Below are 21,833 nucleotides of genomic sequence, written 5' to 3'. Positions count from 1 at the left end.
TATATAAAATGTTTTAAGTCTGTGGGGTATTTGACTGTGTAACCCTGGTAAGCGTGCTTGGGCATTGGTAGAATATTAATCAAATTTACGTTCTTCAAAAACTGCTGTATTTTATGGAATTAAAAGTTCAAGTAATAAGTAAATGTGAAAACAGTAAGAAATACCCAGGGATGATGGAGTGTCAGAGTGAGACATTGCTTTTGGATTTTTTGGACCCTACTTCCTTCTAACACCTAATCTCTTAGTGCATTTTCATTGATGGACCTGAGTGTTGGAGGGCGGTACGGGTGGGGAAGGACCTGTTTTCAGAGGCTTCGGAACATGCATGTGAATGCATAGTCAGCAAATGAGATGTTGTATCTTAAATTTGTGAAAGGATAAGTTGAGCAAATTTCATAAAAGCACTATTCTGAAAATATTTTGTAAGTTGATTGTCAAATTTTTAATTACAAAACCAGAATAAACAAATAGGGAGGAAGCTTTCATAATTGGACTGGGGTGCAGGGGACCTTGTTGGTGTTTTGATTTTGACCCACGAAATGTCATCCAAATATGACTGGAAAAATTATTCCTGTATATAGTTATTTGAATAAGAATGATCCAGTAATGTAAAGCCGGAAATATATATGTTACTAAAGATAACCTGTGAAAATATGTTTTGCTGAAAATCCTGTTTACCAATGGTCTTTTGTTTTTCAGGCAAAATTGTTAGGGAAATGGTGAATGCCTAACAAATGGTCTGTTTCTTTTTCCTTTGGCTTCTTATATAAATATTCAGCTTCAATTTGGCAGTTTTTCCCCAACTGTTCCTTCAGAGTATAATTCTCCCACATGTAAACCATGTGCTAATTTTTTAAAACTGCAATCTATCTTGAGGTTATTTTTTTCAGGTGGTATATTAATTTTGCTATGCTAGTTTGGTTGCCACTTGATCCACATATTGATGCAAGTGTTAAAAGTGCATCTGTAATAAATTTAACACTAAAACTCCCCTTATTTCAAAATGGTTGTATTGTTTGACTGGATTGGCTTAAATTTGAAATCATAAATCACTTGTTCCTTAATGAGTTGAAGCTGTTGTTTTCATTTGATACCTGAAAACTTGATGGGAGCATCAAAATATTACAGAAGTACAATTTTAGTTTTTGTCATAACTCTACATTCTATTTTTTGCAGACTAAGATAGACAAAGTAACTTTAAGTGCATTGTGGATGGTGGTAGGGAGGTAATGCTAAAGTTAATAGGAAAGCTTATCGATTACAATTACCAATAGTGAGACTCATCCATACAGGTCATCTTTTTGAAGCATTGTATAAATATTACTGTGGAAATAACTTCCTGGTTTTCAATGTATTAACTTTGGAAGTCATGCATAAATGTGGATATTTCTGGAAAAATATATAAACTTGTCACTTTCTTTGAATTTCCATACGAACAGTATCGGGTTCCCTCCATCTAGGACCTGACTTCAGTTTTACAATCGAACTTTAGTACCTGTGTAAAGCAAAACTGTATCGCATTATTGTTGCTTATACCACAAACTGGTTGGGCCATCAAGTGCCTTTCCAAATTTTTTTTGAATCAATACAATCTATGTCGGGCAAAAATACTGATTGTAGTTTACAGGTCTTTAAAAAAAAAAGACTCATTGGATGCTGTTGCAGTTAAACACTTTTTAAATTGGGTATGGGATTTAAGTTCAGTGTGAATTTTCTCCCCCTTTTTCTATCCCATCCTTTTAAAACATGTAACTAAATCAGTTAATCATTTCTGCTCTGGGAGTTTATTGTCCACTTGTATTGTCATTCGTTGTTCAATTCCCACTGTGGTAATGTCAGACATTCACTTTGTGACTATTCTGATGATTTAAAGAATGTTGTCATCTTGGATTTATAATTGAACTTTCATTTAGAGCTTTTTCTGAAAGTTGATAGTTTTCTTTAAAAAAAACTGGAGGGTAATGAAGTCCCTTAAGTGGGATGACTAAATACCCCTTGGTGTCAGCAAATATTAAAAGCTTCACAGCAACATTTTTCGGATGTTCTATTGTTTGCTGTGTTTAAATGGGACCTTAATGCTAAACCTGTTTGTACTTAACCTATAAAACATCAGTTCCCATTCACCCCTCAATAGAATAGTAAAATGGTATTGAAATAATTAGTCTTGCTGCTTTAGGCTCGAGGTCAATTTGAGGGGGCAGTAATTTGAGCATTTTTCTAATTTATGCAGTGACCTTGTTTGGAGAGCTACTTTTGTTTGGGGAATGGTGAGTTCATAAATATAACCTATAGTGGGGTGGGTTTGATTCTTAATTTTTTTTAAAACTTAAAAGCAATGGCATGCTTTTAAATATCATTTAGAGTTTCATATAGTTTTACCAGAATTTGGAACTGGCAGAAATAGAACAAGAAGGAAGGATAAATACATTTCATTTACTTTTCCCTTATTTCACTAGTGTAACAAGTTTACCAGTGAGCGGTTGAGTTCTACAGATCAAACTTGACATGGGTTCAATCCCTGGTCTTTGAGTGAACTGATCTCAGTCTAAGTGTGGGTACAATATGCATAAATATATGGTTAGTGTAGGGATTAGCTTGGCTGTGAAACATACCTTGCTGACAGTCTGTTTTCAAAAGCTCAGGCATGAGGAATATCGACTTGAGGAAGCTACCAGAGTGTAAACAGCACTGTGGAAAGGAATCCGTGCAGTGAGATGACACTTTGAGGTTTGGTACCTCAGTCAATGGTACAACTGCTTCCGTTGAAGTGTTTGTGCAGTTCCCTTTCTGATGAATCTCTCCCATCTTAGGACAATACTAGATAATTGTATGCCAGTGTTAAATATTTGCTATTAATTATACACTGCCTTTTGCTATATCTCAGGACTAAGTTTTTGTCAATGCTGGAATATAATACAAAGTTTCTGATATTAATTCCACACTTTGTGTCAGTAGGCTGTTTGTTAATTGTATGCAGGTGCTGGGCATCATCTGGCAATTCATGTGCCCTATAAAAAGGAACAGATAAACTTTGGTTGCTGGCTGAGGAGGTCTGTAATGTCTATCTCTGTAAATACTTAAAAGTGTGTAAAAGATTGACTTTCTGAAACATAACACTGCTGTCTCTTATTTGTTCAGGAACCTCACCCTAGGGAGAATTCTTGATGCTTTGGATGTTAATAGCATAATGACACTACCTTTATTTACAGGGTTATCTCTGTGCTATTGCTGTTAAGGTAATTCTGTAAAGTAAATGAGGTATAATGTGGGGTTTTTGTTCCTTGGAAGTCTTAGGAGGCTGCACCTACATGAATACCTGTAATGGCATTTATACTAGGGGTTGGTGTCTTAAGGCAGCAGCCAACATTTATGCTACTAAATTCCATTTCATAATCTGGAACAGACTTGCAAATTATCTGTAAAACATTTTGGAAGGCCCTGAAGTTGTACAAGGTCTGAGACGCTGTTGTTTTTTGGGAACAATTTAAAATCGTACTAATATAAAAGCAGGAGGTAAGTTTTAGCAATGTTGTGAAAGAGGATAAATGTAATGTTTTTAACATGGGAATATGTTGAGCACTTTACTTTGGCCACCATTGACTGGAGATCCAACACCAAATGAGCTGGGCCAGTTCAGCTGCTTTTGAACGATGGCAGAGAGTGCTTGACAACAATGACCTCTGCATGTCAACAGAAGCCCTAATATACAGGGCAGTTGTCATTGTATTCCTGTACTGTAGCGAGACCTGGACTTTGCATCAACAACACATAGGAGTGCGAGAGAAATTTAATCAACAGGGTTCCTGCTCCAGATCCATTGGGAGGACTGTTGAACAGATGCTAGCTTCCTTCTTGAAACCAGGTTCACAAGCATTTGGGCAAATCAACATTGACAGACTGGATGTTGTCTGGATGGCTGGAAACCATCTTCCCCTGCTAGGTCCTGTTCTCTCCATTCTCAAATGGCCAGTGTTTCAAGAAATGATGAAGAAAACCCCTAGAAGTGCAGTGGCATTGACCTTGATGACTGGGAGGAACTTGCTACCAATTGTTAGAATGGTGACCACTTGTGCATCAAGCTGCATCAGGTTTGAGTCCCAATGCCATAATGATAAGGCAGAGCAGCAGTGGAGAAGGAAAGAAGAAAAGTGACTCTTTAACTTTGGATCCGACTATCTTGTTAGATGCCCTGCCACAAAGATCTGCAGGTTGAGAATCAGCCGGTTCAGTCACATGAAAGCCCATGGTGGAAACTTGTGACCCTAAGCAAATATTGTTCTGATTGAGGGACAGCTGACATTTGGTTTTAACTCTGGTCAGGACTACTCGCATTAGTTTAGCTAATAATAACATGTACCACCAGGGTGTAGAAAGCTCAGTTATAGGTAACATCTTTGCTTTTAAATTGGAAAAGCTTGTCTTTAGATTGGAGCCTGATAAATCATGAAAAAACAAGAAATGACCAGAATCAGTTTTTGGTCCTGCCAGGTTAATGGAAGAAATGTTAATGTAAATCTTAAGTAGTTGCTGGTGGTGGGTTAGAGCAGTCTCTTTATATTTGGATTCTAATGATAGACAGCTGGCATTGAGAGGGACTCAGTTTTTTGTTTTGAGTCATGTGGAGTGATGAAATAGCATTTGCTTTGTGAGAGAATGTATTGGGAGTAATACAGAATGTCTGTCCTGGAGTGTGCCATTCGCATCCTGTGCTTAACTACTTTCATTCTGTTCATTCAGAATTTCATTGACTTCCCTGCCCAGCACATTTTATTTCAAAATGCTTGTTTTAGTTTCACACGAGCTTTGTTCCATCTGGCTGACCTTTGGTCCTGTAGTCCATCAAACATTCTCTGCTTTGGCTTTGGAAATTCACTCCTCTCCATTATTGGGAACAGAATCTAATATCTCCTTATGATGTGAAAGGCCCTACATAAAGGTAAAACGTATTAAATTCCCTAGTTGTTTGTAATTTAACTATCTGCACAAAAACTGACTGAGCTCTTACCTGCTGCACTGCCACCACTTGCTGCTATAAAAGTCTTACTTAAAAAAAAAATTAGTTTCAATTCAGGCATTGTTTTTTTTTTGAGAGAGGAGCTCAAGACTTATTTACCGAATCATGGAATGATGCACTAACGACAATGATTAACTGGCCCATTGTGCCTGTGTCAGCTTTGGCTTTTTAAATTTAAAGCTTGACAAATTTTCCCTTTCCTTATCCAGCTTCTTTTGGAAGTTACTGTTGATCTGCTTCCATCACCATTTTCAGTTGGTGCATTCCAGATTGTAACCCCTAATTGCGTAATCTTTTATCCTTCATGTCACCACCGGGTTATTTTACTAGTCAAACTTTGAAGTCTGTGCCTCTGAATACTGACCTTTTTCTGCCACTTGAAGCAGTTTCTCATTATTTAATCTATGAAATTGTCCTTGCAATGCAATGTTTGTCATCTCATTAGTCTCTTATGTGCAGTTTCTTGGCCAAGGACGCTGGCAATCAACAGTAGGTTTCCACTAAAAGCCACTTTCACGTTTCAATTTTTGACATTAGTATAAGGCATCGTGATTTAGCAGGATGGACATGTTGCTGAATCATAGCACCTGTCTGCTAGCGCACGTGTAACTTGTATTTAAAAACAAAAACTACTGGAAAAATTTGACAAGTTGGGCAGCATCTGTGGAAAGAGCAAGTTATCATTTCAGGTCGACCTTTCGTCAGTGTCTGAGGTGTCTTGACCAGGTTGTATTTTGACTTGAATGGAAAAAGCATTTATTACAATGTCTTATCCAGCAGTCTGAATGTTTCAATGTTAATATCTCAGTAACTCTGCCCCAGCCCATCTCTTTAATAACTATTGCCTTAGTACAGAAATATTTTGATCAAATTTTAAAGTATTCTTTCTTTGAAAGCATTCATCATTGTTTGTTTACAAAGTGTTGTCTACACTTTGCTCCTAAAAGTTACCCAGAACTTGGCTTGAATTGACTTAGATGCTTAGCAATTTACAACTTGCATGTAAATGCTCTTGTTTCATTTGGCTTCAGTCACGTCAAAGTTGCAATCTGTAGCTTTGCAATCTCCAGTTGTGCACTATGATGCGTGATAAGTGGATTCTTGTTTTTCCAGTCTGTAATGCACACGGTGACTAAGTGTACTTCAGTAGGTAGTTCGTACAGCTGAATTTAACAACTAGTCACTTTGAGTTTTGTGAAGTTTTGGTTGACTGCCTGTTTTTAGAGGGATCTCTAGATAGTTGGATCTAATTATATTGTCAGTGGAAAGTAGTGTTCATAAGTGTATAGGTACAGTTACAGACTAGCCAAATGAGATTAAGGTAGTTTTGAGGATCTGGGCAATGCAAAAATAACATTGGCATTTGGATCAATGCAATATATTGAAGCAGCAGACTCTTCAGAAGCTGGTGCTATGGGTTGTGGGTCAGTTAATTTTCTGTGCTGAATGAAATGATGGAAAACTGATAGTAAAAATTCTAATCATCATGCAGTAACTAATTCTAGAGTTAAAGGTAGTGTTTGGGATTGAGTTTTTGTTTTCATTACTAACTGCTGCAGGACTTGTCTGGATCGAGAAGGATTCTGAGCTTTGTGGCGAGCTGCTTCCTGACTTAACCCTAGGCTGCTGGAAGGGTGAAGATTTTTCTCATTGTTCAGAATTAATTTTCTCTTCTGCATGCCATAAACTTCAATACTTTAAAAGTACTGTCGCAACAGGTGGAAATGAATAAGCTTGTGCATTAATGTCACAAAATGTTTTCATTGTTTCTGTCTGTTTTTGTACATAAACCATCTATATAAAGGGATTTTAAGCCAATCTCCAAAAAAAACTCTTGCCAAGAAGATCATAAATATCTTGCAGCTTGTCATTTAGTTGCCATGTGAGTTCGCTCACTTCCTCCTGAGGAAATGAATTACAGCCAACAAAAGTATGGGGTTTAAGTGTTGACAAGACCATTTTATTGTCCATCCCTAATTACCCCTTGAGAAGGTGAGCTGACTTTAGTCCATGTGGGATGGGTACATCCAATTCTGTTGGGGTGGTGGTGGGCATGGCCTCCAGCATTTTGATCCAGTGACAGTGAAGGAACGACAATCTAGTTCCAAGTTGGGATGGTATGTGACTGAGGGGAACTTGCAGGTGATATTCCCATGTGCCTGCAGTCCGTTCTCTTCTGGGAGGTAGAAGTTGAGAGTTTGGAAGGAGTGTTGAAGGAGCCTTGATGAGTTGCTGCAGTGCATCTTGTAGATGGTACACGGCTGCCACTGTGTGCTATTGATGGAGCGATTGAGTACTTAAGATGGTGAATGGGTTGCTGATCAAGCAGGCTGTGGGGAGTGAAACAGTTAACGTTTTGAGTCTGCATGACTCTTCAGAGCTAAAGAGAAATAGAAATGGGATGGATTTTATACTGTTTGAGGGGGTGGAGCAAGGTAGAAAGCAGGGATATAGAAACCAGTGACAGGTGGCCCTGAGGGGGGAGGGGTTGGAGAAAAAGTCAAAAAATTAAAAATCAAAATTTAAAAAAAAACAATTGCATTAAAAAAGGAGTAAAGATGGAGGAGATGGACATGCCCTTCGGACCATGAGCTATGTCACTGGTTTCTCTGTTGTGCTTTCAGAGCGTTGATCCTTGTTCTGCCAATAACACATTCTGCTGTTACCTTTGTGCCACTACCAGCATCTTCTTTAGTCTTTACCACTGCCGTTAACACTCCCTTTGTCTTGTGTCCATGACACCTTTGTCAATCTCTCCTTGGCTGACAACTATCCCTGCTTTCTATCTTGCTCCACCCCCTATTAAACAGGATAAAATTTTTCTCATTTCTACTTCAATATCTCAGAAGAAGGGTCATATGGACTCAACATTAACTCTGTTTCTCTCTCCACAGATGCTGCCAGACCTGAGTTTTTCAGCATTTTTTGTTTTTATTTCAGATTTGCAACATTTGCAGCATTTTACTTTTAGCTTTGTCGAGCATGTTGAGTGTTGGAGCTACACTTACCTAGGCAACTAGAAAGTATTCCATTACACTCCTCTTGTGCATTCAGCAAGCTTTAGGGGAATCAGGAATTACTTAATTTCTGTAGAATTTCCTTGGAGCCTCTGACTTGTTCTTCCAGTCAAGTATTTATGTGGCTGGTCCAGTTCAGTTTCTGGTCAATGGTTCCCCCCTGTATGTTGGAGGATTCAGCAATGGTAATGTTGTTAAACATTAAGGGGAAATGGTTAGATTCTCTCTTGTTGCGATGGTCATCGCCTAGCACTTGTGTGTCACAAATGTTCGGTTTATTTACCCCTAAATTATATAACTAAAGGATACATAGATTGCTACTGTGCCCCCTCAAAGTACTAAATTATACTCTTGCACAAAAAAACTTCAATTTTGTAGTTGGTTCTTTAACTTGATAGCCCCAGAAATTGCTGCATGGAACTTTACTTCTCAGCTATAGGTTTTTGCATTTGAAAGGAAAAATAACTATCTTTCAACTTATCTTTAATTCCAAAGATTTATTTTTTACTTGGTCCAGTATAAATTAAATTGCAAATTTACAGGATGTGGGCCTGACTGTGGGTCGTTAAAATTGCATAGGATATACAGCATAAAATTGCATTGGGCATACAGCACAGAAACAGGCTTCCATCTGAGGTTAATGCCCTCTGAGTGTCTTACTATTCCTAATCTGATTTGTTTCATTTGGGGCAAAGAAGCCTTGTGCGCTGCTGTCTACCCGACCGATGCATGTTTGTGATTATTGCACAAATGGTGCAGCTTGGTTTTTCAGAGTCATCTTAGCTTGTGGGCATAGGTGCTCAGTAACTAAAATCAGAAGTAAGGCACAAATGAAGTGCATCAAGCCATCACTGTCTGCACCATGGAACATCATGCCCAATTAAGCTTTAAATGCTTGGCAAAAGATGTAAATTTTGGAGCTGATACTCCCTGCACACAAGTCACTACAATTTTAGGATGCACTGAATTACATCACTGGTGGGAAGCTGCCCTGTCAGTTGGAAATTACCTAACTTGTTTAAAGAAAATTCTGGGGCAATTGACACCAACTAATTTTGTGGGGATCTGACTGAATTCGGTCGAGAATTAATTTTTGCCATCAATTATGCAAAGGCATTGCGTTTTGCAGTGCTTTCTGGGTTTGAGGCAGAGAATATTTTAAACTTGAGAATGTTTCACTGGATTTGCCTCATACCTGAAAACAAGTGTAATCAATGTATCAAAGTAACTTAAAATTGGCACTGTGTACATAGCCCTGTATTTAACACCTTAACTAAAATTAAAGTTGTGCATTACTACATCCGTTTACAATTTTATCAGAGTGAAACTGCAGTTCTGACATTGCCAGTTCTGCAAGGTTATTTGACATAGCCATTCTTTTTTTTGTGTCACTTTGCTTTTACTGTGTTGTAAGTAACAGTGTTGTCTAAAATACTTGATGGGCCCTTTTTTAATATAGTAAAGGTCTGATTATTCACAGGAAACAACAATAAGTAAAGTTCACTCTTCATTCCAGCAGTGGTACAAATTGTGCTATCGTGGAGCCATTCAACCTACCAATAAATGTTACCCAGCTGGATTGGTTGAGAAGGAAATTTGGGGAGGGACAGAGTGTATTGTGAGCCAACAATGGATTTGCAGTTGGCATGTGTCATTGAATTAGCTAGCTCAAGGCAGTAGTATTGTAGTAAATTAATAATAGGTGATGGACTGTAGATTGGCACCTCATGTCTGTGTCACAGCACACTTTCACTTTTTAAAATTGTGGTATGCAGGATTTCAACACTTCAGTTCCTTGCCATGGCTAAACAATTTGGGCTGTTTAATGTGGGTTAATTTCCTTTTTGAGTTTAAGGATCAGTATCCATCTTGTTCAGACATTTTGACTTGCTCACGCAGGTTCAGTTAAACTGCTCTGCATTACTGTCTGTTTTTGCATATTGTCCTGATCCTTTTATTTGGACAATAAAAAGCCTCGCCTCTTCTGTATGTATGCAATTCTTGAGTCTTTTCTGATTGACTTTCAGCAAAATTACATGGTGCTGCTGCATAGTAGAGGAATTAATAACACATCAACAGCAGTAACCATTTACAAAGCACCTTTTCATGTTAGAAAATATTCCCATGCATTCTGTGAAGAAAAAAAGATTTAACAGGATAGTGAGCCACAGTATTGTACTTGAGATTTATCAAAGCTTGAGGCAAAAGATTGGAGTGTTTTAAAGTTGGGGACTGATTTAGACATGGAATTTCATGCAGTAAGGTTTGAGATGGATTAAAGTTGATTACCAATGAAAAGCTGATGTATATAAAACTAGAGCCAGTGGACCAAAGGGTATGGGAGAGTATGTAACAGTGGAGTAGGTTGCAAGGGATTGAGACCACTGGGGCATTTGAAGATAAAGATTTTAATAATGTTTGGATACAAAATCAATACAGGTCAGTGAAGTTGGAAACGACTTGCTGAGGACAGAGTTTTGAGGTTAGTGGGAGGTTTGGGAGGAGGTAATTGTAACAATCCAGTCCAGAGGGGATAAGGGTTTTGGCAAAGTATTGGATGTGTTAAAAAGTGAAAATCCTTCAATGCCAGCTGAAGAGTCGGTCCAGATTATTGAGCCCAAATTCTGAATTGGGCCTTGAATCACCAGTTTTCTGACTCTAGCATGTTTTACCAAGAGTAGCTGACACCACAGGTTGGTGACTGATGGGTTTGAAGTTCAATTCAAATTTTGTATCATCTGGTGTGTTTGTGAGATAGCCTTAGTACCTTTTTCTCTTGAAGGGCATGTTGATTCATCCCTACGACTGTACTCATTTGGATGTGATTCACACAGGTCATAGTAATGATGGAAGAATGATGATTGGGCTGAGGGCTCATTGAAAGCAGTTAATATTGAGTATTTATAACTGCTGACAAATACTGCTGCAATGGGTAAATGCTTTGTCCACTGGTACTGCAGTACAAAGATGGATCTTGCCGTCAAAAATAGTTGCTGCTGAGGTGTTTTGTTTTGGGTTATATTACCATTGACATGTACTGGTTTGGGGCAGTGGGTATGCACCTGGTTGTTGGCTTAGCTCACTGGCTGTTGCTGTAAATGTAGTTATTGGATGAGGGCAGGCATGGGCTTTGGCGGTGATGCTTTTCAAATCTTGCCTATTGGTGCTCCCAGTCTCAGGTGCCATATCTGAACAAGTGTTGGCACTTTCAGGAGAGGTTGGAGAAACTTAAGAGCAAAGAATTAAATGCATTTTAGCCCATTATTGTCCACGTGGCACAGTTTTCTCATCTGATCAGACTTTTAGACTTGTTAACTGTTCCTTCTGTGCTAATTCATATTTGACATGAATCCTTTACTTGCTGTTTCACCTTTCCAATTTTTTTGAATTGTAAAGGGAATCATCTGCGTTCCTTTTTGGTTTTGATGAGGATTTTCTACCTTTTTAAAAGCCAGTGAACCTGCTTAGTATTTCCTGCTTTGACAGTTTCTACAAAGAAATCCACATAGTGATTACATGAACAGCGCCATTTTTTTTAGGTTTCCCTGCATCAAAGTCTTCGAATGTGTTCCTTCGCAAATCCCTACCCATCTTTCTCAAATTTCTTAAGTTTCCTCCCTGCCATTGTACCTAGATTGACAGTAACTAAGGTCCACTGATGTTCACTGAGCCTGCATTATCCCACCACCTCACTGCAGCTTTTAACATGGCCAGCCACACTATCCTCCTTCTATCCAGTGGCTTCCAACCTCCTAATTTCTCCATTTGAAATACTCTTTCACCTGTTTAAATCACTCTATGGTCCCAATGCTCTCCATCTCTCTCTCTGTAACTGCTCCAACCTTACACCCGTCGAATCTTCCCTTCTCTAAGTCATGACTGTTTGTACAGCTACTTTGACCACTGGTTGTGCTTTAGCTGCCTCGGCCCCATGCACTGAAATTTCCTGTCTGTGAGGGCCCTCCCCAGTATAGCCTCTTTATCTATCTATCTATCTCTCTCTCCACCACCCCCCGGACCAATCTCTTCCTGACTGCATTTGTTGCATTATAGTCTTTGTACGTGGGTCATGAAACGGAAATTATACTTTAAAAACAGCTAGGTTTCACAAATAACAATGAGATGAATGGCCAGTTAACCTGTTGAGGTGTAATATATCCATGATAGGTGTAGTTTTGAAGCAGTTACCTCTAGAAGTTATCAACTCAAATTAGTTATCTTCATTAACTTCATTATTAAGTAAATCTGTAGTTACAAATCTCATTAGGCATTGGCAAACTTTCCTATTTTGTATAAGGGTGCAAGAGTGCCAAATCCATTTGAATACTTTTACTGAACCCTTTTCTGAAATTTGACAACAATTCTGCATCTATGAACTAGGGACTTCAGTGTTGCTAGAGACTGATTTAGCTGACTTTAATACCAGTGGAATATCAGAAAACTGGAATTTAAGCCAGAACCTGTCGTCTTTCATTTCTCTGCTGAGGATTTTGGTGCTCTGCTGGGTTGTGCTTTCACAGGTGCTGCCTGGACATTGATACTTTGCTATTCTTGTGTGTCTTTGGCTATTAATGCCAGCAAGGAGTTTAATTTCACATCTGAGCCTGTTCCAATCTTGCACACCTATCTTGCAGGAATTCTCCTAGGGGTTTGCTGAGGCAGTGCCCCTATTGCTCCATGACTGAAACCTGTTAACCCACCATTGTTTAAGGATAAAACCAGAACATTCTGGCCTGTATAAGCTTCCCAAATCTTAGGAACTATACTCAATAGATTTAATACACAATGTGTCCAGTATGTTTTTAATTTCTCAACCAAGTTGCTCCTCCTCCTCCTACCTATAGAAATGTGAACTAGGAAGTTCAACTGAACCTGCCTGTATAAATGTAAGTTAAATACATCCTCTAGTTAGTGGTGTAGTCTAATTTTGGCACCCCCTGCTTCTTGGTCTGTACTGTAAAGAAGTTTCTATGCTCCAACCATCATCTTCTGAAATAGTTGTTTTGCTAATTAGCTAATAAGTAATCAAATTGTATGTCTATTTGTATTTCAAAAGCTGGATGGTTGCAGCATTTCTTAGCACCACAGTTGCGGCCAGGTTACGAGATGGATCTGCCATATTTAGAGTTGAAACTTTTTGCTTGAGACTGAAGACAAATTTAAACTAAAATGTTATGCCAGAAATAGCCAAGTGAAAAGAACAATAACTAATATTCGGATAAGTCGGGCTACAGGTTACTGTACTCTGGATAGATTTTAATCGTTCTTTTAGTAAAGGGAAATCCTTTTTTGACACTTATTAGAATTTTTTGAAGATATAATTAGTAGGGTTGATAAAGGAGAACCAGTAGATGTAGCATACTTGGACTACCAAAGGGCTTTTGACAAGGTATCACAGAAGGTTAGTGAGCAAGATAAGGACTCATGTAGTTGGAAGTAATATTTTAGCATGGATAAAGGATTACTTAACAAATAGAAAGCAGAGTGTGTGCATAAACAGGGCCTTTTCAAGCTAGCAGGCAGTGAATAGTGGAGTGCAAGACCAGTGCTGGGGCCCCAGCTATTTACAATCTACATTATTTTGTCTTTTCATCCTAGCCATTTATGTATCAGGAAGTTTGATACCAAGCTAGGTGGGAAGGTAAGATTGTGTAGCGAGGACACAGGCTGCAAAAAAGATTATAGATAGGTTAGGTGAGTGAACAAAGAGATGGAGTATAATGTAGGGAAATGTGAAGTTATTCACTTTGGTCATAAGAATAGAAAAGCAGAATGTTTTTTAAAAGGTGTGAAACTTGTAGGTGTTCATATTCAAAGAGACTTGGGTGTGATCATGCAAGGAACGCAGTAAGTTAGCATGCAGGTGCAGCAAGCAGTTAATGGCAAGTGGCATGTTTTTAATTTGTTCATAGGATGTGGGCATTTATTGCCCTTGTTCAGAGGGCATTTAACACATTGCTGTGGGTCTGGAGTCACATGTGGGCCAGACAGGTAAGGATGGCAGGTTTTCTTTTCTGGAGGACATTAGTGAACCAGATGGGTTTTTACAAGCTTCATGGTCCCATTACTGAGGCTTTCAATTCCAGATTTTTATTGAATTTAAATTGAATTGGGATTGCTTGGAGCATCATACTGAGTCCCTGGGATACTAGTCCAATGACAATACCACTATGCTATTACCTCCCCATAATGTTGGCCATTATTTCAAGGGGATTGGAATACAAGAATAAAGAAGTCTTGTTAATTGTATAGGGTTTTGGTGAGACCGCATCTGGAGTCCTCTGCAGTTTTGGTCTTCACACTTAAGAAAGGATATACTTGCATTGCTGTACTGCCTCCAAAGGATCACTTGGTTGGTCCCTGGGATGAGGGGCTGGGTAAATTGAGTTTATATTCTTGAGTTCAGAAGAATGAGAGGCAATCTCATCGTAACCTACAAAATTCTTAAAAGGGTTTGATTGTGTCTGCTGGCCAGGGAGTCTAAAACATGGGGGCACAGTCTCAGGATAAGGGGCTGATCATTTAGGACTGAGGTTAGAAATTACAGGGTTGTGAATCTTTGGAATCCTCTTATCCCAGAAGGTTATGGGTGCTCTATTGTTGAATACCTATTAAGGCTGGGATAAACGGACATTTTTGGGGTCTTGGGGAATTGAGGGATATGGGGAGCAGATGGGAAAATGGAATTGAAACCCAACATCAGCCATGATAATGAGTGATGGAGCAGACTCGAGGGGCCTGACAGTCTACTCCTCCCATTTTTTTGTGTTCTTTGTGCTGTCTGTGAAGTAATTAATTGCAGTAAAACATTTTTGGGTATCCTGAGGGTGTGAAAGTACAGTGTACACTTTTTTTCGGCACTATCTCACTTGCGCATTCTTTCCCTCCAATTCAAACAGGTTGTAGATTCCAATTATTAAAATATTCAATTGGTTCTGATGGATGGGAGCCTGAAATATTAGCTGTCTTTCATCCAGAGATGCTAACTGATCTGTGTGTTTCTAGCATTTTCTATTTTTGTTTCAGACTTGTTGTATTTCCCGTTATTTGGAGTTGCCTTTTGGATGTTAAACTGAGGTCCCTGCTGCCCTGTTGGGTGGATGTAAAAGAACCATAGCATTATTTCAAAGAAGAGCTTATCCCTGGTGCCCTGGCCAATATTTATCCTTCAATCAACATCACAAAGCAGATTATCTGTCATTATCTCTCTGGCTTTTGGGAGATGGCTATGGAGAAATTGGCTGCTGTGTTTCCTATATTGCAAATGTGCCTACAGAAGTACTTTTCATTGGCCATAAAGCATTTTGGGAAGTCCTGTGGTCGTGAAAGGATAAGTTTTCTTTCCAAGTTGCACTGTTCAAATAGGCAAAATATAAGCTGGATGGTGAATTTGGTAATTGGAGGGAAGTTCACTAAGATTTAGTAGCCTAGTTAGCTTTCTGTACCAATGTCTGATGCTAAATGTATACTTTTTTAAATTGCTGCAGGAAAACTTTTAAAGTGAATGATATGTTGGCCAAAGTAGAGAAGATGAGGGGAGAGCAGGAATCTCCCAGGTAAGTTGATTTCATAATGAGTGAAAATATTGTGCATTTTGATATGTAGTGTTGCTTGACTCTTAATATTAATTCAGTGTAACCTTTCCACATTTAGTCTCCAGTTTTTGGGTCTATATAGTGTTTTCCACTATCCATCTGCAGAGATTGTAATTAAAACTGGTCGCTGTTGGGGAAGAGAGCCTAGAGAAGGAACCATTCAACTGTTGATATGCCAAATCTGTTAAATGGTAAAATGTGCTTAATTGGCTGGCAAACCTAGATATGTTGAAGTTAATTAACAACCAGTGGGAACAGTGTATGGGCTGGAACTCTTGGGAATTGGGGAATATTTTTCCTTTGTTATACATAATACACTACACTTTTCCCTTACTTCACATGTAATATTTTGTAGTCATCAGTTGCTGGTTTTATTTCTGAAATCCTAATTCAAACTGTGGGTCTCAAACACATCTGACCCGTTTATTTTTGAGTTCAGAATGTTTTTATGCTAGGAATTACATTGTGTTTTTAACAGTTAAAAAGTGTTTCACATGATGAGGAACTCCTCCAGGGTATAATCAAATTATGAATTACCCCCACTAATTGAAAATATCTTTGGGATTTTTTTTTAAAAAGCTTGACACTTTTAGTTTTCTGCTGCCAAATTTTCTAATTTTGTTGCCATATTGGGTGTAACAGTGCCAACTGAAACATTTTTACTTCACAAGGTAATTGTGTATTTAAAAAAAAAAGAATATCAGCGCCTGAAAATTCCCTTTGTCTCTAGTAATTAGCAATTAATTAGCCTTATCACCCATTGAAAATAGAACATTCTTCCTCATGTTGTTGACAGTTTGAAAAAACATAACTGCTGGTTCTGAGGTTGCGCAATAATGGATCAGTGATAAAAGTTATATTGTCGTGTGACAATAGGCCAAAAGCTAGACACTTTGCTGGACCCTGAGCAATCTCCCCAGACAAAATTGAACATGTCCATACTGCACAAGAACAGATATGGCTATGATGTCCTCCACACTTGACTGTCATTGCTTTTTGTCAAAGCTGATATGAGAGTGGTAGTCACTTGTAAAAGGTGCCAGAGAACAACTGATACTTGTGGAACTGTATCCCTATGATGAGTCAATGCTTTTGGGTGAGTAGAGAAAGCTAGTAGTAGAGAATTACATTTTCTACTTGCATTGAGCCCTTGCTGAAACTCATTTTCCTGACCTGAACTAATCAATGTTGATTCTTGGAAGTATTGTTTTAAGTCCTAATCATACACCAGAAACCTGCTGCTTTTCATTGGTTGCTTTTGATTTGTAATGTGAAAGTATGATCAAATGCTGATTTTGTTTTTAATAATCAAAAGTGGGTCAAGAACAAATCCCGTTTCCCTTGTTAATTTTACAGTTTTCATTACAGTAAACTATACTGTATTGAAGGTAATTTTGCTCAAACTAATGATTATGGATGCAGGGATGGGAAAGGAAGTCAGGATGGAGAGCTGTTCTGACACAATGTATTTGTAGAAAGCAAGGAAGGTCAAGAATGGACGTGTGAATAATGTGTACTTTTTTTTGATCAGGACTTGCTAACTATAAAACCTAATGTAGAATTGGCTTATTCAGTATTAGAACTTGGAAAAAGACTGCAGCTTAACTAGTTGCTCTTTGAATAAACAATAGTATAGTAAATTCTCTTTAACCCTGAATTTACTTCTGTTTAAAAACCAGAGGGCCAAAGCTAATCCCTCCAGTACCTTAACTTTCCTACTTTGGCATCTAGTCAGTGTGGCTGACCTCATTGTTCTAGGCCAGTCTGTTCCTTTGTGATGTATAAATTGGGTAGATGGAGACTATTAAACTTACTATGAATTTATGGAGACTATTAAACTTACTGGGAATTTATCTGGAATTCTTATTAGACTATTAAGTGTAACTATTTTTCATACTTGCCAAGTATATTTGTTATAATTTAATTTGTAGAGTGGGAGCAGAACCTGTCAGTATCAAGTTAAGAGTTGCAAAGCCAGCCGTTGATGGTGCTATTACAAAGGTTAATCACCATGCAAGTTGGATTGCACTGACTGGATGTGTTAGGTAATGCGCTGCTGTTTGTGTACAAACATTTCTGAGCTACAAGGGAATTAATTTTTTTCAATTTTTCCCCAGTTTGACAGCTCATCTGCAACTTACATTTACTGGTTTCTTCCATAAAAATGGTATGTATGTTGGTTATACTGTTGGGTACAGGGAAGTTGCTGTTAAGTGCTATTGCCCACTATAATAATGATGTACAATCCCTCAATTCCACCTACTGTGTCTTTGTATAATGTCTCATCATCTGTAAATCTGTTTTGTGGAAGCAGTAATGGGATGGAGGAGGAGAGCTGGTTCATAGTTGGAACGAATATAATCTTTTGATCAGTATTTTCATGCTAAAGTTAATGTTTATCCAACTTTAGTGTATGACAAATGAAAATATGATGCATAGCTGTAAGGCTGTCCCACTCATGGCATTAAGCAGAGCACACCCACTATTTGAATCCTCATCTGGTTAGCTCACTGGCAGTACATGAATCTCTTGATCTCGTCATGATTGGTAATCTTGGAGCATGAACTTGCCACGTGGCTGGAATTCAGGATTTTAATCACTGAGCAAGCCTGTTGTGTACAGTCTAGAGGTAGCCTTTCTACCGTACCATTTTGAGCCAGTTTTGGTGATTTTTATTTTCTTAAATAACAGTCTTTCAGTGTGCCAGTGTTCATGTATTCTTTTAGGGAAGTTGGTGATCAATTCTTAATTAAAAGACAGGTTAATTAAGTTTACACAACTGTTTGGTAAAGGCAGTGAGTGGTTGAGCCATGTAGACCGTGAGGGTCTGAGGTTTGTGATAAGTTCAGCCAGATCTTGAGTAGTGTTGGTCTTGGTGCTCCTGGAATTTTTTTTAAGCCCTGGTTACAGTTCTTGATCACTGTCCCATGATCCCTGAAAGTGAATGTTGTTTGAGGAAAAGAGCGCAGGGTCAGGCTCACCTATGCACAGTTGAATATGCAGGCGTTTGTAGCTGGAAGGTGGCTGTTTGGGCAAAGTGCCTGGTGTCTGTATCATGGACATCTGCAGGAAAATGATGGCAAAAGAATAGAGTGGTCAAAACCAAAGAGTAGAATGAATAACTAAGTGAACAACCAAAGGTAGTGTTAGTTAGCCAAAGGAAGTTTTCTAGTTAGTATTTAATGTTGAAACAGATAATTTCCCCCATGCGGTCAGCGAGCAAGTGCACTGTGTATGTGGGTTGGGAAATTAGTTAATATTCCTCCTGAAAATAGAGTTGGAACCTCTACCATCACGATCCATAGCTCCAGACTACAATCCACATGTAAAAAGTGCATGTTGCCACAGCAATTCCGACTGAGCGATAATGCATAAGCACCGCCACCTTCTGATAGCTATTCAACTACCTCTGCAGAATGTAAGGATGTTGGGTGTGGACAGAATTTGACTGTGATGAGTGTTAGGGTTCTTTTACCCTTTTTACTCATTGCTCTTTTTGATGTCTGTGCTTCTACCCTTGCTCTTTGTTTTGCAGAGTGTAGAGCATCACTTGCCCTGATATCTAGGTAATGTGTGTAGCATGTGCAGGATAACCAAAATGAAATGGGTCAGTATCTGTAAAGAGCAAAGGTGGGTTCTGACATTGTGTGTAGCGCCACTTGGAACAAAAGATGTCAGATATTTTTTATACGGTTGGAGGATAATTCGTTAAATCACTAAAGCTTTAATAAACCATTGCATTATGTGAAGATTTTTGCATCCAAAGATATATAAAGGACACAGTGGATCGGGGAAGTGAAGAGGCAAGAGGTTCACACAAAGGCATGAGAAAATAAGGATTTTTAGCATCACTAGTTTCTCATTTCTCTCAAAACCTTAATTACTTCTGCCTGTCTCCATTTTATCAGTCTGCAGGATTTTTCAGTCTAAGGCTTGATGTGACCGAACTTTTTTATTTGGAATTCATTTCACATTTTGAGCCTAGTAAATAGACAAATGAATAATAGCTGAAATATATTTAGTCATTATGTTGATATCGCCTCATCAATGTTGTACAACTCTAGTGAACAATTTTTTTGATTGTATGACCCTTTTTGCCTACAATGGAACATGGGAACAGAAGTAGATCATTTAGCCCCTTGAGCCTGTTCTGCTATACAGTGAGATTGTGGCTGACCTGCGATCTAACTCCAATTACCTGCCTTTGCTACATATCTCTTTTACCCTTGGTTAACAATCCATCTATCCCTATCTTAAAATTAGCATCAGATCTAGCATCAGTTGTTGTTTGCAGAAGAAAGTTACAAACTTCTACCATCCTTTGTGTGCAGAAATTATTTTCGAATTTCACTCAAGCACTTGGTTTTAATTTTTAGACTATACCTCCCAGCCCTAGACTTCCCAACCAGTGGACATTGTTTCTTTCTATCTTAAATCACCTCTTAACCTTCTGAATTCCAGTGGTTTCTGTAACCACCTGGTAATTTTTGTCATTCAAGTAAATTTATGCAACTCTTCCCCCAAGGCCAATATATCTGGTGCCCAGAACTGCTCTCAGTACTCCAGGTATATTCTAAACAGAACTTTATATATAGCTGAAGCATGACTTCTACCTCCTAATGTAGTACTCTAGATATAAAGGCCAGCATTGCGTTAACCTTTTTTTTGTTTTTTCTATTCCTGTTCTTGGTACTTTGGTGCATCTACTTGGACTTGTACTGGTTCTAGCTTTTCACCATTTAGACAGTACCTTGTTCTATCCATTTTAAGTGGATGCATAATTTATTCTCTTCAGAGATTGCAGTAGTTTTCTTTAAAATTGAAGATCAAATTCATGGATTTTAAGAGATGGGTGTTAAGTCCCTCTAAAGCAATAACCAGCCAAGCAGAATTTCAAATTATCTGTTAAGCTGAAAAAGCTGTCAGTTGGGCACCTATTTGAACAAATTATTTGTATTTAGAACACTGGTATCTTCTCAGGAAAACAGACCAGTGACCAACTGAACAACAGTTAATGCCATTGTACTGAGTTAAACCAGATGTGATTTCTGAGTTAAATCCAGCTTTATCTACAATCTAAGGAGCTGATAACAGACAAGAATGGATCATACTTGTCACATCAGTTCCTTCTCTTTTTGTCCCCCCGCACCCCTTCACATTCACTAATTGAGTTTTAGTTTCCTTGATGTTACGCTCCTGCAGAACAAAACTGCATCATTAATTCCTGGGGCAATAGTGTATCAGCATTCTTGTTTTGAGAACCACGGCAATGTTGGATGACCTTGTATCTTTGCAGGGTGATGATCCATCGTGATAGGATGCACATTTTTGTCACAAGTTTCCAGTAAACACAGATTCTGATCTCACATCCAGGGAATCCAAGCACGCAGGAGCTGGTGGTGTGTCTGAGTTGATCCCTGCCAAGAGGCTAAGAAACTTGAGAGCATTGAAGAAATATTAATCAGACTTCCCTGGATAAGTTTAGTGATAACTTCCGCAGCACCCAGTTAAGCTCATACGAATTAGGAGCAGGAGTAAGTTCTTATTTGGTTGTTGAGTGGTCTTTTCTCATGGCAGTCACTTTATGACCTTTAACGACTGGTGCTTGCTCCCCATGATCATTTAACCAGCTCAGCAGAGCAGTGATGTATTGTTTACTATGAAAATTCAAATCATCATTAATCTGGTACACATTCTGTATACAACCTCTTTCAGCCTTATCAAAGTACATCAGGCATTAGTAAACAGGTTGGGGTTTACTTCCTGTCTGGAGAGTTAATCATGCGACTGTATTGCTGCAGTTGAGAAGTCAACTGTTTTTGTGCTGGGCTGGGCCGCTTGCATGATGACATACCCCATTTGCCTGATCAGGTGCTGTTCCAATGTGACCTGAGCTTACTCATTTACTGGTAGTTATTCCTTCCTTCACCCAATTGTCATTATTCAGGTCTGAGACTGGATAGAATGCTGCCACAGGTTAAACACTTGGGAGCCTTAACCAAGCCTAAGCTTTCCTTGATCTCCATTAATTTCCAACAGGAGCTTAACCAGACCTGTTACAGATACTGGGGCAAATTCTTAATGCCCCTACAGTTACTTTGCTGTAATTAAGCTAATTAAGTACAAACCTGCAATTGTACTCTACGTCTTTATTGATCCCTGGCTCAAATGCTCACTGGAAAAGCACTTGACAAATTCTCCTCTAAA

The 21,833-nt window shown here is 38.6% G+C and overlaps 1 protein-coding gene across 1 annotated transcript in view; it reads left to right on the top strand.

Moving 5' to 3' along the window:
* suz12b (SUZ12 polycomb repressive complex 2 subunit b) overlaps positions 1-21,833 on the top strand; it is a 45,518-nt gene that overhangs the window by 5,530 nt on the left and 18,155 nt on the right. Inside the window, exons 4-5 of the mRNA XM_041217330.1 lie at positions 15,519-15,587; positions 17,744-17,793. Coding sequence (XP_041073264.1) covers positions 15,519-15,587; positions 17,744-17,793 — 119 coding nt within the window. The remainder of the gene's footprint in view (positions 1-15,518; positions 15,588-17,743; positions 17,794-21,833) is intronic.

Source organism: Carcharodon carcharias, chromosome 22 (genome assembly GCF_017639515.1).
Source record: "Carcharodon carcharias isolate sCarCar2 chromosome 22, sCarCar2.pri, whole genome shotgun sequence".
NCBI lineage: Eukaryota > Metazoa > Chordata > Chondrichthyes > Lamniformes > Lamnidae > Carcharodon > Carcharodon carcharias.
This window is presented reverse-complemented; position numbering and strand designations above follow the sequence as displayed.